Source organism: Astatotilapia calliptera, chromosome 7, assembly GCF_964374335.1.
Source record: "Astatotilapia calliptera chromosome 7, fAstCal68.1, whole genome shotgun sequence".
Classification (NCBI taxonomy): domain Eukaryota; kingdom Metazoa; phylum Chordata; class Actinopteri; order Cichliformes; family Cichlidae; genus Astatotilapia; species Astatotilapia calliptera.
Window position 1 is genome coordinate 62166405 of NC_137428.1, and position 15063 is coordinate 62181467.

General features: G+C 40.8%; 1 protein-coding gene across 1 annotated transcript; it reads left to right on the forward strand.

Moving 5' to 3' along the window:
• Positions 1 to 1606: 1606 nt before the first annotated feature.
• nudt4a (nudix (nucleoside diphosphate linked moiety X)-type motif 4a) lies at positions 1607 to 14977 on the forward strand. Its single transcript, XM_026176327.2, has 5 exons — positions 1607 to 1999; positions 5575 to 5685; positions 7579 to 7623; positions 7879 to 7966; positions 13290 to 14977. The coding sequence occupies exons 1-5, from the start codon at positions 1901 to 1903 to the stop codon at positions 13514 to 13516; spliced, it is 570 nt and encodes a 189-aa protein (XP_026032112.2). The 5' UTR covers positions 1607 to 1900; the 3' UTR covers positions 13517 to 14977.
• Positions 14978 to 15063: the final 86 nt, after the last annotated feature.

Consider the following 15063-nt stretch of genomic DNA (forward strand, 5'->3'; position numbering starts at 1 on the left):
CCATCATTTTGACAAGATCCTGAACACCACTAAACTGAAATGGAGCCCCAAACCATGACAGAACCTCTGTCGTGTTTTGCAGAAAGCTGTAAGCACTGTTGTACCTCTCTCATCACCACCTCTGAAGACAGTTTGAACCCAAAATTTCACATTAGGATTCATCCCTCCGTCAAACCTGTTGCCACTGCTTTACGGTCCTGTGTAATTTGGGATGCCTCAGCCTTTTCTCCCTCTTTCTCTTCCTTAAAGATTTGTTGACAGCCACCTCTCCACTAAGACCATTTCAGTGAACATTAATGGATCAACGAAAAGTCAAATTGGATCTGTCCAGTTCTATTTCAGGTCTTTGCTGGATTTTTTTCCCCTAAATCTTAAAATGCTTGAATAATGATCGCTTAGTGTTATGTGGCTCAAGAAACAAAAACATTCTTCTGAAAGTGGCCAGGTACAAGAACTGGACTGAAAAGGAGTTACATAGCAGCCAATGTCCAAAGAAAATCAGAAGGAATTGTATGCTCATCTTGCAGTTGTGGCAAAATATATTGCACAATAAGACCTTAAAATGCATTATTATTGATTTTTAAAACCATGCAGAAACCCTGCTACTCAAGTTCACTACAAGAAGATCTTAATATTAACATTTATTTGCTAGTTTAGTCCACACAAAATCAAATTCATGACGTTCTTATAGCTGTTACTGGTATTATTCAGAATTCCAGTCAGGGTTAAAAGCAGTAATTTCAAACTACAGAAAATCATGGTGCCTAAAATCTTCAGTGATTGCCACTTGCCACATGGATGTGGCTTGGATCTCTGTATTGCGAGTTGTTTCATCTGACCTGGAAAACTTCAGCTGCCACACTGTACTCCTGATTTTTAATACCTGTGTTTGCAAAACATGGTTCAGTTCTTAACTTTTCACAAACCCTTTTAATCCTTGTGTGAGTCAGTGCAACTTTGGATGTATGTTAGGCTCATTCATAATAATCAAGACTATTTGTTTAGCTTAAGCGCTTTCAAACAGAAACGGCTGCCAGTTATCATTGGTTCTGATTTGGACAGTCACTAATAATACAAACACCCCAACCTTTTTTTTTCCTCTTTTTTTTTAAACACATTGCTTCCTCAAGTGAATACAGGTAAATAAGGACTGCCTACTTCCACTAGAGGGCACCCCAAGCTTTGAAAGTTTTACGCAAGCCTGCATTTTTTAGTTTTGTTCGTTTAAAGGGAAAATTTGACTATCTCAAGAATCAAGACGCAACAGGTAAGCGTTTTACTCACGTGCTCGTGCAATAAATAAATAAATCACAATGAATAAAATCATCTGTGTGCCATTAAGCCTTTAAAAAATAATTGACCTTTTCTGTGTTATTTGTGACATGAAATGTTTGGATCTGTTCGGTTTTCTGCATTAAAAATGAGTCAGTGCACTTATTATCGTGGGCATTAACACGCTCTTCAAGTCCATCCTGGCTGGATTTGGAGAGTTTTAACAGCAACTCCATCTCGCAGCTCAGTCACCTTTTCTCTTCCATAAAGGAGACTCGTTTCTGTTCGGCCTGTGCGTCGCAGTGATAAACACGGATGTAAGGTGGGGACTGACGGGCTTGTTGCTGCGCAGCTCTCAGGTCAGCTGGTCGCAGCTCAGCCACCACAGCGTGATGTGAGCCAGTCTGCGTGTTGACAGCGGCACTAAAGCAGCAGAGCACAACACCAGATGCAGCCTGACGCGCGCTCGGAGCGCAGGAATGAATGGACCAGCTGCATGGTTTGTCTGGAAGTGTCTGAAGAAGCCAAGCTGCGATATTGTTGGATATTACTGAAAGCACTTTAATCAGCGACTGGTTGAAGCCCGATTTCCCAACACTTCCCTGCCTCCGGAAAAAAAGGCCTCTATATGATGAAGTTTAAGCCCAACCAGACCAGGACGTACGACGTCGAAGGGTTCAAGAGGAGAGCGGCGTGTCTGTGTTTCAAAAACGAAACAGAGGACGAGGTAAGCTGTGAAGTTAAACCATTTGTAGGAGGAGAGGGCTTTTATTAACACGCTCTATTTTTGACACAGTCCCAAATTAACCGCTGTGCCTGACAGTACAGCAGCCTGCTTTATCGCGCGTCTGGCTGACTTTCAGTGTGTGGGGAGCGCGTTCACGTGGCTCGTCTTTAATTGAGGTGCTGGGCAGAGGTGAAGGTTGGAGGGGGGCAAATATTTGACCTGTTACAGGGTGTGTGGCTGCAGCTGGCACTCAACAGGAGATCATCGTTTTTCACGTTCTTGCCAAGAAGGACATCCAGATTACTCATAAAATCGTCCCAGTTATCTCTAACGCAGAGCAGTCTCTGCATATATTTCACAGCTATGGGCCCATAAACACCTCCTGTCATAAATAAAGTAGTGCAGAGTTTGTTTTCCAACACATCAGCTGATGCGGTTTTACTAAATCTAATTTTGCTGAGATACCTGCTACTCCTGAGGCCAGTTGGTTCTACTTTTTGATTCAAATGATGACGCAACCATAAAGCAAATGTTCTCAGCCATTTTACTCACGTGAAAGAAATGTTTGTCTTTAAATTAGAGAGCTGAATATGAGGTTTTAACGTGTTACGTGTAATCAGTCGCCTATTATTTTGTCATTCGTGGAAATGTGTAAGTATACAGCACGTGTACGTAGTGATGTATGTCATATAACAAGCACAGACATTGACTGAAACACAAATTATTATTCAGTGATGCGCCAGTTTGGATAAGAAACTTTTAAGTTTGTTAATATTACCGTTGTTTTGTGCTGGGTCTAAATGTGTCTGCCTAGTGACGCAGACTAACTCTGGGCCACATGTGATATGATGAGTAGGGGGCTGAGTGGCTGTTACAGTGTGCTAAACTCCAAGTGACCCATGAGTTGCAATTTATAGAAACAAGGTACAGCCACTTGCTACTCCCTGACAGATTTCCTTTCCTGCTCCTTGTGCCTGGGCCCCTACCAGGGGCGCCTCCAGAATTTTTTCATAGGGGTAGCCGTATGGAGGTCACCAAAAATATTGGGGTGGCACACTACAGAATTTCCAGTTTTATTTTGCTGTTTTCAAATATAGGTTACTTGAAAAATATGGCTGGCAAAGAGAGAAAGAAAAGAATTATATGCCTAGTTAGTTTCCTGCTTTTATAGTTGAGATAAGTGAAAATGGGTACATATAAAAACCAAACAAGAGTTGGAAATCCATAATAATCTGTTTTAAGTGACTGACTTAAAGCCCCAACCATCGCTTTAGTGAAACAGCAGAGCTGAGCAGAAGCAGCTTATCACTTATCAGAATGGAGTTGACTTTTAAATTGAAATTTGTATATACATTTTTATTGGATAGAGGTACAGTGGGGAGATGCACCAGTTATCTGTCCGGGGACATCCCCCCACCCCCACTCAGTGGCACCTGATGTATGGTTTCACAACATATTGATACGTCATATATTTATTCATTTACTTATTTTTACATGTCCACAGCTATGTAACCACACATTTCTGTGGAAAAGTCTTGATCCGTAACTGATTTCCTTATATTATATTCCACAAAGCCTGCCTTGTCTTGAGAAAAAGTTCTCCAGGCTTTCTGAAGGTCTGTCAAAGTTTTTATTTTGACCGGTTGCATCTGGTATTGATTATTGTAATCGTATCCACACAGGCTTCCCTCTAGAGTTCAGCTGGTCCAAAATACTGCTCCTCTTGTCATTACCTGAACCCTTTCCACAGAACATATCACTCCTGTCTTTCAACAGTTTCACTGGTTTCCCTTTAATCACATTAATTTTAAGTTTCTGCTTCCTACTTGAAAAGGTGCCTATAGATAAAATGTATTCTTATTATTATTTGCTGATAAATTGTTATTTTTAGACACCAATGTAAGTATTTTACAAGCAGTGAATCCTTAATTAAGGCATTTACTGAGACAAAGGTTGCCTTTTAAATTTAGCTTCTTTTGAAAGGCATTAACACATCGTTCAGCCCGTAGAGTTTGGCCGGACTGGGATCAGACTGTAAAGATGTCGGGGTTCTGCCCACTTCAAACGCTTCCTCACTTTCCCCCGATCGTGTTTGGTGCCTGTCGGGGTCATTAACCTCCTCTCCTAAGCTCTTTGTTTTGATACAGAGAGGTAACTGCTGATCTGGTGGTTTTTGGAAAGCCTGTTGTCTGTGTGCGAGTAGCTGTGTCTGTACAAGTGCCTACGTGCTTCACATGCCGTTTGTGTGAAATTGCGCATGCATGTGTACGTTGTGTGGATTTGTGTCACTGAGGCAACTTGCGGTGTTTCTACAGTCCCCTGGACCCTGCGCGGATTCGTTTAAGATGAGATGTGTCACCTGGAATACAAAACCAGCTAAAATAATTGGCCTTCCTCTTTGTGGCTTAATGTGAGTAGCCATAGAAAGTAGAAGCCATGATGTGGAGTAAACACATACATTTGATTTTAACTAAGATTTTGGCAATGCCATGGCTAAATAAATTAGCTCACTGAGCAGAGTAAATGCGTAGAGAGATGTGTCTGCTGTGGAAGAGTATGAACTTGGACATTGAAGTGACTTTTACCTTAATAACTTAGTATTTTATTCACTCATAGATATGGACAGAGTTGCACTGTTAAAAATAAATCACATGGTTTCTAGAGAGTTTGTAAATAAAGGAGCAGAGTGAGAAAGTGTTACACTCATATACACTGGGTATATATCACCCATATATATTGGGTGATAAATGACATTAAGCATTTATTACCCAAAGAGATCAGCTTTGATGATATGAAGATGTTACCATTAGGCGCTTCACAAAGTTGCTTCCATTTTGGAGCGTGAGCAGAAAGATCTTACAGAAGGGAAACCTCTGCTGTGACAGCTGTGTTTAATGTGGAAAGGGTTTATTCGACTGGCGTTTTTAACACAGGTGAGTGTTAGCCTGACTGGAGAGTGAGTTGGTTGAACAGTGTTAAGGTTTCAGAAGGCAGTCCTACATGAACTCAATGTGGGTCAGTGATGCCGGACTGGGTTTAAGGTCAAGTAACTTCGTCATCAAAACATCAAACTGCATTGGCTGGATGGCAGTTAAAAATAGTGTGCAGCTTTAGGATATTTCTTTGGGTTAGAACGTTGATTTGTACTTCTTCAAACGCAGTGGGATTAAATATAACATTTGATGTTGGTACTACTCAAAACGCTAAAGCTGGCCGTACTGTTAATAGATTCCAGATTATGAATTATCTTTCATTAAATCCACTGACAACTAAAAACAGGCCGATACATGAATCATTACATTAGTTGTTCTCATTCGTCTATTTAAATTATGTGCCAAAGACTGTGACACGCAGAGCAGCATCATTCGCACAGCGCTCATGTTGCATTAAGTAAATGAAGTGAATGACTGGAATGATATGCGAGATGTTCGACATGCGTCTGCTGAATGACGAGCAGTTCGTTTGGCCACCGCGTCCGTGCCGACGGACGCTGAACTCGGGCATGCTGTTGCTGTGCTTTTTGCACCCCAACCTCAGTAGCAGAGGCCTGACGGAGGGCTCTCTCTCCTTGGCAGGTGCTGTTGGTGAGCAGCAGTCGCCATCCAGACCAGTGGATCGTGCCAGGAGGGGGAATGGAGCCTGATGAGGAGCCCTGTGGAGCTGCTGTCAGGGAGGTGTATGAAGAGGTGAATTGATTGTTCATTAATTAAACCCATAAAGACGTTTCTATTGTTTGCATGCATTGTTGGTTAAAGCCTAGGATCTATACAGTACTGCGCAAAGTGATGAACGACACCCCATTTCTTTATATTTTGCAATGAAAATAGGAAATAGGTGCAGTGACTTATTGAAACGTATGTGGGAATACGTGTTTTTGTTGAAGGACATTTAAAGCTCATCTTGGATGTTGACTGCCGTTCATACCGTTCTCTGTCAAGATGATCTTACACTGCTTTAATAATGTTGAAGTCCGGGCTCTGAGGGGGCAAATCCATGACTGATGGAATTTCATTGTTTGTTTTCATATCCAGGTATGATTTTACTGCACTGGCAGTATGTTTGGGTTCATTTTCATGTCATGTATTACATGGTGAATCTACCATGTTAAACAGATTGCCACTAACTGCTGTAGATACATTTTTTAGGTGTAAAAAAAGGCTGTTTTGTATTTTTCAAGCTGTGCTATCATTTTCCATAAACTAAAGAAATGCATACAAATGATTTTGTTTTTGCAAAAGGACACGAAGTGGCTAAAGATACAATTAAAAATGGGATCTTTGCTAAGTTGCCTGCTATTTGCCTTTTCTATGCTTGAATTATTCACAGGTTTGCCTTAACAAAACCAAAAACTTTCATATGAAAATTATGAGGTACAAGAAGCTGACTTAAAATGAGTAAAAAAAGCAACTAATGTCCAAACAAACAAACAAAGAATCCTTTGAATAAAGCCTGGAGAACTATTGGTCAAAACCACTTTTTAGTACTTGGGAATCAAAATGTAAAGAAATGAGAGGTGGCTCCAGACTTTTCCATAATCACCTCTCACGGAGACAGTGTTATTTTTCATGCAGAGCACAATATAAAAAGCAGCATTCTGAAGTTTCCTTGAGATTAGTAACCATTTTTGGCTCCATTAATACTGGAAGTGACACAAAGTTACCATAGTGTTAAAAAGTAATAAGTATAGGGAATTTTATCAGTTGTCAGCTGATAATGTTTATTGGTTTTCCAAGGAATTATCTCATTATTTAAGTGGAAGATAAATAAAAAAAATCATGACATTTCATGACTTTGAACACTGGGGGGCTAATTTCCATCTCAGTATCATATATTCTGATTGCAATGTATGCATCATGGGCTCAAAGGACAGACACATTAAACTGAAAGTGAAATCAGTAAATCTTTGTCAGAAGTGTCATCGCTGTTCACAGTACAAGTCGCTCCTGTTGTTCTACCAGCCAAAAATCCAGAACAGAAGTAGAAATATGTGGCAAGGATGCATGGATAGCCAGCTTATCATGCTGTGGTTTAAGAAAGGAGGCTGCTGGTGGCTGGCCAGATTGTTCACAGCAAAGTGAGCTGTGAGCTTCTGACATGGATAGCAGTGTGCTGACAGCTTTGAAGTATGGCAGTGACATTTAGGAAGGGGTTCCAGTTGCCCACATCCTGCGCCTCACGGAGCTGACGCAGATCAGGATAAAGGCGATTCAAAGCGGATTGAGCCTCATTTGTTAATTTTTATTTGTGCATAAATTTGTAAAGCCTTGTAGGCCGTTGTGTGCATTTTAGTGTGCTTTTTTAAAGAAGTCTGGAAGACATTACAGCAATGACCGGGATGTCTGTTATGGTTTGATACTGTAAATGATAGCTGTGTCCTAACTGTGTACTATACTTGAGCTAAGCCCCCTGTCTCGTGTTTCTGTCATTTAGACTATGTTTATGTCTACCTGGGATCATATATGACGCGAATCCAAGTGATCTCGCTGCACAGTGTGTTGAAAGGACAGTTTCACCTGAATATTTTAGATTATGACTTGTGGACAATCACTTTTAATAATGACTCTGATTTATGTGTGCAGGCTGGTGTAAAGGGAAAGCTCGGCAGACTGCTTGGGATATTCGAGGTATGTTATGAAAAATTGTAATTTGTAATCATGTCGCGATACATAGTGCTGTATAAAATCATCCTACTGCCGCACCTAGCGTTTTTGTATGTCTGTGGTCAGACAATCAACTTGTTTAGTTCATGGAGTTTCTATAAAAGAAATGGTACGGCTAATCACAGTTTTTGCCTTTTTTAATGAAGGCTTTGCACGCACTGCGTTGGTGGTTTGTCAGAAAAACATAAATTCATTTTCTCTTCATGTAAACCTTTGCAGCACAATCAAGACAGAAAGCACAGGACTTATGTCTACACCCTCGTGGTGACGGAGATGCTGGAAGACTGGGAAGACTCTGTGAACATTGGTATGCCTCTGTGTCCCTCTTTGTCTTATTATAGTATCTTATTCTAGCAGCCAAGGGGAAAAGAGTGAAAAATATTCCTGTGGTAACAAGATTTTTGAGGGGTTTTTTTGTGTTCTCCTTTTTACGGGCATCCCTCATATGCATGTTTTTTGAGATCCTGTGGTTTATTAAAAAAAACAAAAAAACAAAAGCAAGCAAAAGGTTTTAGCAACTTTTTGCATTACATGTTCTGTTTCAGGGTTGAGTTTCAGGGCTTTCAGTCTCTTAGTTCAAGATCTTGGCTTAAGATCATGCATTGGCAAGGTTTTTTTTTTTTGTTTTGTTTTGTTTTTTACCAGAATCACTTGCTCACATTAAACATGCCTCAACTAAGTGCTTAGGTTACACATTTTGATTCGCATAAATGTGAAAGGGATTATAAACTCATACATAGCATTAGTCTTCAGATAATCTACTGCCTTTGAAGGTGGCACACATAAGATGACTCCATAAGCAGAATGAAGAGGAACAAAACACAACGAGGAATGTGTAACAGCTCCACTGATTCATTTGATCTAAATCAGGGATGGCAAACTCATTTTACACCGAGGGCCACATACAGCTTTGATCTGGAATGGGGCGGAAGACTGAAACCCCTACTTCCAATCCACTTAAGGAAGTTTAACTACACATTAAATCCCTCAGATGTCTTAATACTAAAAAAGAAGTGCAATTTCAAAAGTTTGTCGTTTAGAAAGAACTGAGATGAAGAAATGTTTCTGTTACTGTGGACCCATTGTAAAAAAACAAAACAGAAATTTCTATTGTAGATAAAAACAGGTACTTTTCGATTAATTATCTTTTACTTTGGTGTAATATGAATGGCATGGGAGCAGGTCTTTTTCAGTAGGAAATAAAGTAAAGCAGATAATAGTCCACAGTTGAAGCCATCCTTCACATTTTCCAAAACCATCAAGTGGGCTGGATTGAAATCCTTACCCGGCCGATTCTGGCTCCCGGGCATTAGGTTTGACACCCCTGATCTAAAATTCTTAACAGAACAATTGGACAATTGAACATGTCTGCCCATGTGTCTGTTTTATGGAAAACATGAATAACAGATTCATGAACTGAGTAGCAGTTTCCCAGATTATGTCTTTCACAATGGCTGTATTGTCTTTTTGCCTCTTCCTTCATCCTGTGTTGGCTGATTGTCAAAATAAAACGACATGCAACTGTGCTCATAACTTTCCGCAGTGCAGTTCAACACTTCATTTAGCTGTAGATTTTATTTTTATTTTTTCACAAATTCAGCCTGAATTGTAAATAAACTGGTTTAAATTGATTTATATTAGCATACCTGTTCAACTGCTCATTAATGCTCATCTAATCAACCAATCAGATGGCAGCAACCAAGTGCATTTAGGCACGTGGGCATGGTCAGGATGACCTGCTGAAGTTCAAACCGAGCATCAGAATAGGGAGCTAACGTGATTTTTTTTTAATGTATCGTGGTTGTTGGTGTCAGGTGGATCTGAGTATTTCAGAAGCTGCTGATCTGCTGGGATTGTTCCACACAGCCATCTCTAGACTTTACAGCTAAAAAGTGGCACTCAGCCAGTCAGCTAAGAACAGAAAAGGCTACAATTCACTCAGGTTCACCAAAAGTAGACAACATGAGATTGGAAAAACATCTGGTCTGATGAGTCTTAATTTCTGCGGGCAGCAGGGTCAAAATTTGACATGAACGCCTTGAAAGCACTGATCCATTCTACCTTGTGTCAGCAGTTCAAGCTGCTGCTGGTGGTGTAAATGTGTGGGAGCTATTTCCTCATCACGTTTACCCCTTGATACCAACTGAGCATCGTTTGAATCAATGCCACAAAGGGTTTAGGCAGTTCTGAAGACAAAGGGGGTCCAGCCTGGTACTAGCCTGGTGTGACTGATAAAGTTGCTGGTGGGTGTATGTTGTGATTACATGTAGGTCAGACATTAAGTATGCTCGAATGGAGATCTCTAATATAGCAAGTGGTTCGTTACACGTCGCCAATATCTATGTTGACTTTAAGTTAACATAGAATGTTTTTCTAAACTGTAACGCATATAAGGTGGATGTACATGTTTAGATATGTTTTCATGGATGTTTTCACTGTCTGATATTTTAAATGGAATACCCTTTCCCGGGATTGAGTAACTTGTAAACTATTTCTAACTGGACTGGAAAATGTGGTTGTGGCCGTTTACTCCCTTCACCCACAGAAGTAAGAGTTCAGCCTGTTCATAAGGGGGAGGAGTGTTTGCTGTGCCCAGCTGTATTCCAGTTATCATCACTGACCACAGCAGCCCCCCTTACTTGTCCTCTTTTGCCCTACACGAGGGTTGCGACTGAACAGAAAGGGTTTACTACTACAGGTTGAATTGACTCCCTCGCCTCCTTAAATGCTGGTAGTGGTGGCACTCTTCAGGGTGCCAACATGAAGTGAAGGCATCCTCCTCCTCATTATCACACCAGGCTCCAGTTATCACAGAGCATGGCAAATCCCTTTAGCAAAGTGCTGGAATTGAATGGGAGGAGATGAGTTTGAATAAAGTATAAATAACTTCCAGCTGTCGCTTTGCTGGACAGATCATTTTTATGGAAGATACTTTTTTTAGGGTTTAGGGCTGTCTGAAGTATGCCCATGTCCACACCGACACCCACTGGTGCCATGACATGCACAGTTTATTTTTGTGTGTGGTGAATAAAATGATCCTTTAGTCATCCTTTCATTCAGCAGTCTCACTCAGCGCTTATTCAGGCTCTCTGTGACAAATTATACAATGTTTGCTTAATGGTGGCATGCCCTTTGGAGCATTTTAAATACAATTAACACACAGTGTGGTTTGCTTTGTGGATATTAGTATCCAAAATTTGTTCAAGAAGTCTTTGCTAAGTTTAAAAATACTATTATATTTCTATGTTTGCACCTATGGACTGGGTCCAGTCTGAGTCTCCTTCATTTTCAATCTCATGCATTTTGAGCACTACCTGACCCTAATCATCTAAACACTGAGTCTTTGCAGTACGCACACTCCTTTCCTTAATCTTTGCCACAGCTAGTTCCTGCTAACTCTGCCTTGTTTGTATGTTGGATACTTTGCCCTTTCCTGTTTTCTGCCTTGTGCCTTTTTTGGATTTGTTTGTTACGCTTATTTCCTGTGTACGACCCATAGTGCTCAAATCAAGAGCTTCATTATGGGCCTTTTATCTTTTTTTTCTTTCTGATTTGCACCTCATCTTCTCCACTGTGCAAGTTATTTTCACTGTATTGCTCTAAGAAATGTTTTAGTTGCTTAAATGCATTTGAAGGACACGGAAGAGAGGAGGTTTGTCTGAGGAGCAATTATCTAGGATTCACCGGTGTATCATTGTGTATCTTTCTCTGAAGAGTTTTTACCTGCTACCAGTTAAACTTCTGGGGTATTGATCTGGTCAGTTAAGTAAATGGATTCTTCAAAGCGCTCTATACAACATGCCACATTCACCCATACACATCCATTCTCACAAGCACTTTCTCTATACTTAGTGCTTTCTAACTACATTCACACTTCGATGGATGCATCGGAGAGCAACTTGAGGTTAGTATCTTGCCCAAGGATACTTGGCATGCAGACTTGGAGGAGCCAGGGATCGAACCACCAACCTTCCGATCAGTAGGTGCTCTACCTCCTGAGCTACAGCCACTCTGCTGCTTTGGTGTTATTGAAATTAATAACTAGAGGTAAACTAGAGGGGCAACAATGAGACAACTAACAAAACAGGAATGATCCACATTCTTTCCCTCCATTGGCTAGGGTCAGTATCACTACCGGCAGCATGCGGTGATGCCTGGACTCGGACTCTACAGAAGTTTCCCATGTAGTCCAAATCTCCTAGAGGGAGATCCCATCAGCAGGACCAGTATCTGTTCCTTTATGAACAGGATGGAGCTTTACCTGACTTCCAGCAGGTGACTGGTGTAAATACCTTTGACTAAACAATCAGAAACAGACTTCAACATTGTCTAGTGGACCCTGCGCTCACTGCCTGCCATTGTGGAGCCCAACTGGCATTTACAAGAATTGGCTGGTCCACCAGGTCTGCAGAAGCTGTGGAGAGCGTTATGCTACCTTTAACATTGTTTAACATGATTGATTTAGTGGTGGGTTAGTGAAAGTGTGGAGAGGCTTATCCATGGAGGGACACACAGAGCTCTATGGGGTAGGCAACAGCACCCTGACCATTAGATATCGGGATTATATTCATTGTCAAACCCAATGCTGGTGCAGCGGGTCAGGGTTCCTCATGGTGTAATAGTAAGAGTATGCAGGCAGTTCCTGGTGGACGAAGGAACTGATACATGTTACTGGGCCCCATGCTTGTCTGACCTAAATCCACTCGAACACTTGTGGGACATTATGTTTCGGTCCATCCGATGCTGCCAGGTTGCATCTCAGACTGTGCAGGAGCTCAGTGATGTGCTGGTCCAACTTGTGAGAAGATCCCCCTGGACACCATCTGTTGTGCACACATTATCAGGCATACATACAAGCATGTGGGGGCCATACAAATTACGGAGTTCTATTTTGAGGTGCTGCAGTGACATTTCGGGAAAATAGACTAGCATGCTGTAGAATCTTTTCACTTTGATGTGGGGGTGTCTTGAATTGAGCCCTCTGTACGTTGATAATTTTCATTTCCATCAAACGATATGGCATGCTTTCGTTCCTAACACATTACCCAGTCCATATCAGTATAGATGTGCGGCATGATTTTTTTTTCCTCTGATGTGTTTTCAGAGTGTTCTTTAATATTTTTTAAAAGTATATAGCTCACCAAGATCATAACATGATATCAACTGGCTTAAAATGACAGTTGTGAAACAAAGATGTGTCATTTTGCTAACAGCCTGTTGCCTCATCTCTCTCCTCATCTTTCTTCCTCTCCTCCTGTGATCACATTTCTGATGGGAGGGACCAAGATGCAAGGAGATGAGGAAAGGAATCGAGGATGTGCCAACTGAGAAATGAGCAGAAGGGATGGACGAGCTTATGGTTTCCTGTGACCTAATATCTGAAATGTTGTAATCATATGCTGAGAAATGTTTTGTTTCTTGTTCCTTGTTTAGATTACCTTAATCAAGACCTTATTGTGATCTTTTACGAATATTTATCAATATCATATTAGCAGTTATGCATCTATCAGGATGGACGTGTTACGGACTTAAAACAATTTCCCACACATTGTATTGAAGTGTCATTAAGCACAACACTGATTGTGTGAGCCACATGCAAACAATTCAACTTTACTTGAATCTCTTCACAGGAAGGAAGAGGAAGTGGTTCAAGGTCGATGAAGCCATAAGGGTGCTGCAGAGCCACAAGCCTGTCCATGCAGAGTACCTACACAGACTTAAGGGCACCTGTAATCCCACCTGCACTCCCATGTGTGGCCCAGCTAACGGCAATGGCCTGAGCTCCCACATGACAGATGATGACGCACCCCACTATGTTGTTTGCTCCACACACTGCTCAGACCTAGTCAGCAGATAGGAGCCATAATGGCAGAGAGCAGGTCTTCTGAGAGGAAATGAATTTTCAGCTGAACTTCTTGAGACTGATTTGAAGTGACACTGAAAAAGTTTTTCAAATGTATTTAAGACTTTTTTTAATGTATTATTTTTTTTAAATTCCTGTAAAGCATTTCCTTTTCAACTTTAGGCAGACTGCAGTGCACTGATTATGCAATATAAAGGCCTGTTTAGTCTTAGATGTTGTATATTTGACTGGCGGCACACACTGTGTGCTGGTGATTTCCTGGAGGCGGTATGGGGAAGTGTTGGCTCCTGGAGGAAGCCTTATTCCCACAGTGACTCAGTGCCAAACAATGTGCAAGATGTTTGAAAAAGAGTAGCTGCAAGTCTATGGATGGACTTTACAAACTGCTACCTTGGGAAGTTTGTAAGGAATTCTGCTAAAAGAGATGAGGTAAAGTCTGCAGCAAGCGTGGACAGCATTGTTATTACTTCCTCAGCGCACACAGTATCATCTCTAAGCACTAGTGACACTGAACAAGCCTTAAATCATGTGTGTATATATTTGAATGCTGTCAATGTGAGTGAAAACTGAGTAAATTAGAGAAAAACTTCTATATAGTGAACTGAATCAAACATGAAATGGCACATATCCTCAGAAAAACTATAATCTAGTGCATTATAGCAAATGTTTTATATAGTGTATCTGCAGAGATGCCTTAGAAGAGTCTGACAAATGCTGCACAAAGTCTCCCATTAAGTGCCTTCATAAACACAAAGTAAATGAACAGAACAAATCAAGCCTTATACATGCTGTCAAAACAACCCAGTTTTTGGAAGCTGGGCTCCATAGGACATTAAGAAAAATGTGGGTTTGCTTTTACGACAGAGGGTGCACAGTGACTGAATTTATGTTCCGCTGGGAAACATGGACCGAAAAGTATGACAGGAATTATGGTCGCCTGATTCTATTTGATGCTTTGCTTTAAACTTTAATCCAGTTTCTTCACAAGTTAATATTATTGTTTTTATTTATTGTTAGTCTTAGTGTTTGGACTATACCATTAATACCAGGCTGTAGACTACTCCCCCTGGTGGCAATGGTACAGTCCAACCACAAGCACAAAGCATAGAAATGGAAAATTAAGTATGCAAAGAAGGAAAAAAACTGAAGCAAACCCCCAAACGTGCACAGTTAAAAATCAAACTGAGAGTCGTTTATTTTTGGAGAAATAAACTGTGGATCGTGGAAATCCGTTTCTTTATGTGATTATTTTTTGATGGTGCTTGCTTCAAAGCGTTGTATTGTGCATGGAAGTCCTTTAACACCTAGGGGGAAAAAGCTCAAATATGGTCATAATTCAACTTCCTAGGCTACCATTGGCAGGAAAGCCCATCTAACATCTTTCCTCATTGTCCATGTGTGACTGGGATATTCTATTGTGTGCAAAATATTTAAATAAACACCGTTTAAAGATAATTACTATTGTGACAGATTTTTATTGAGTGCTGCAGAGCACGACGGCTCTTGTATGTAATCCTGAATATCACCAGGTTGTGTATCCT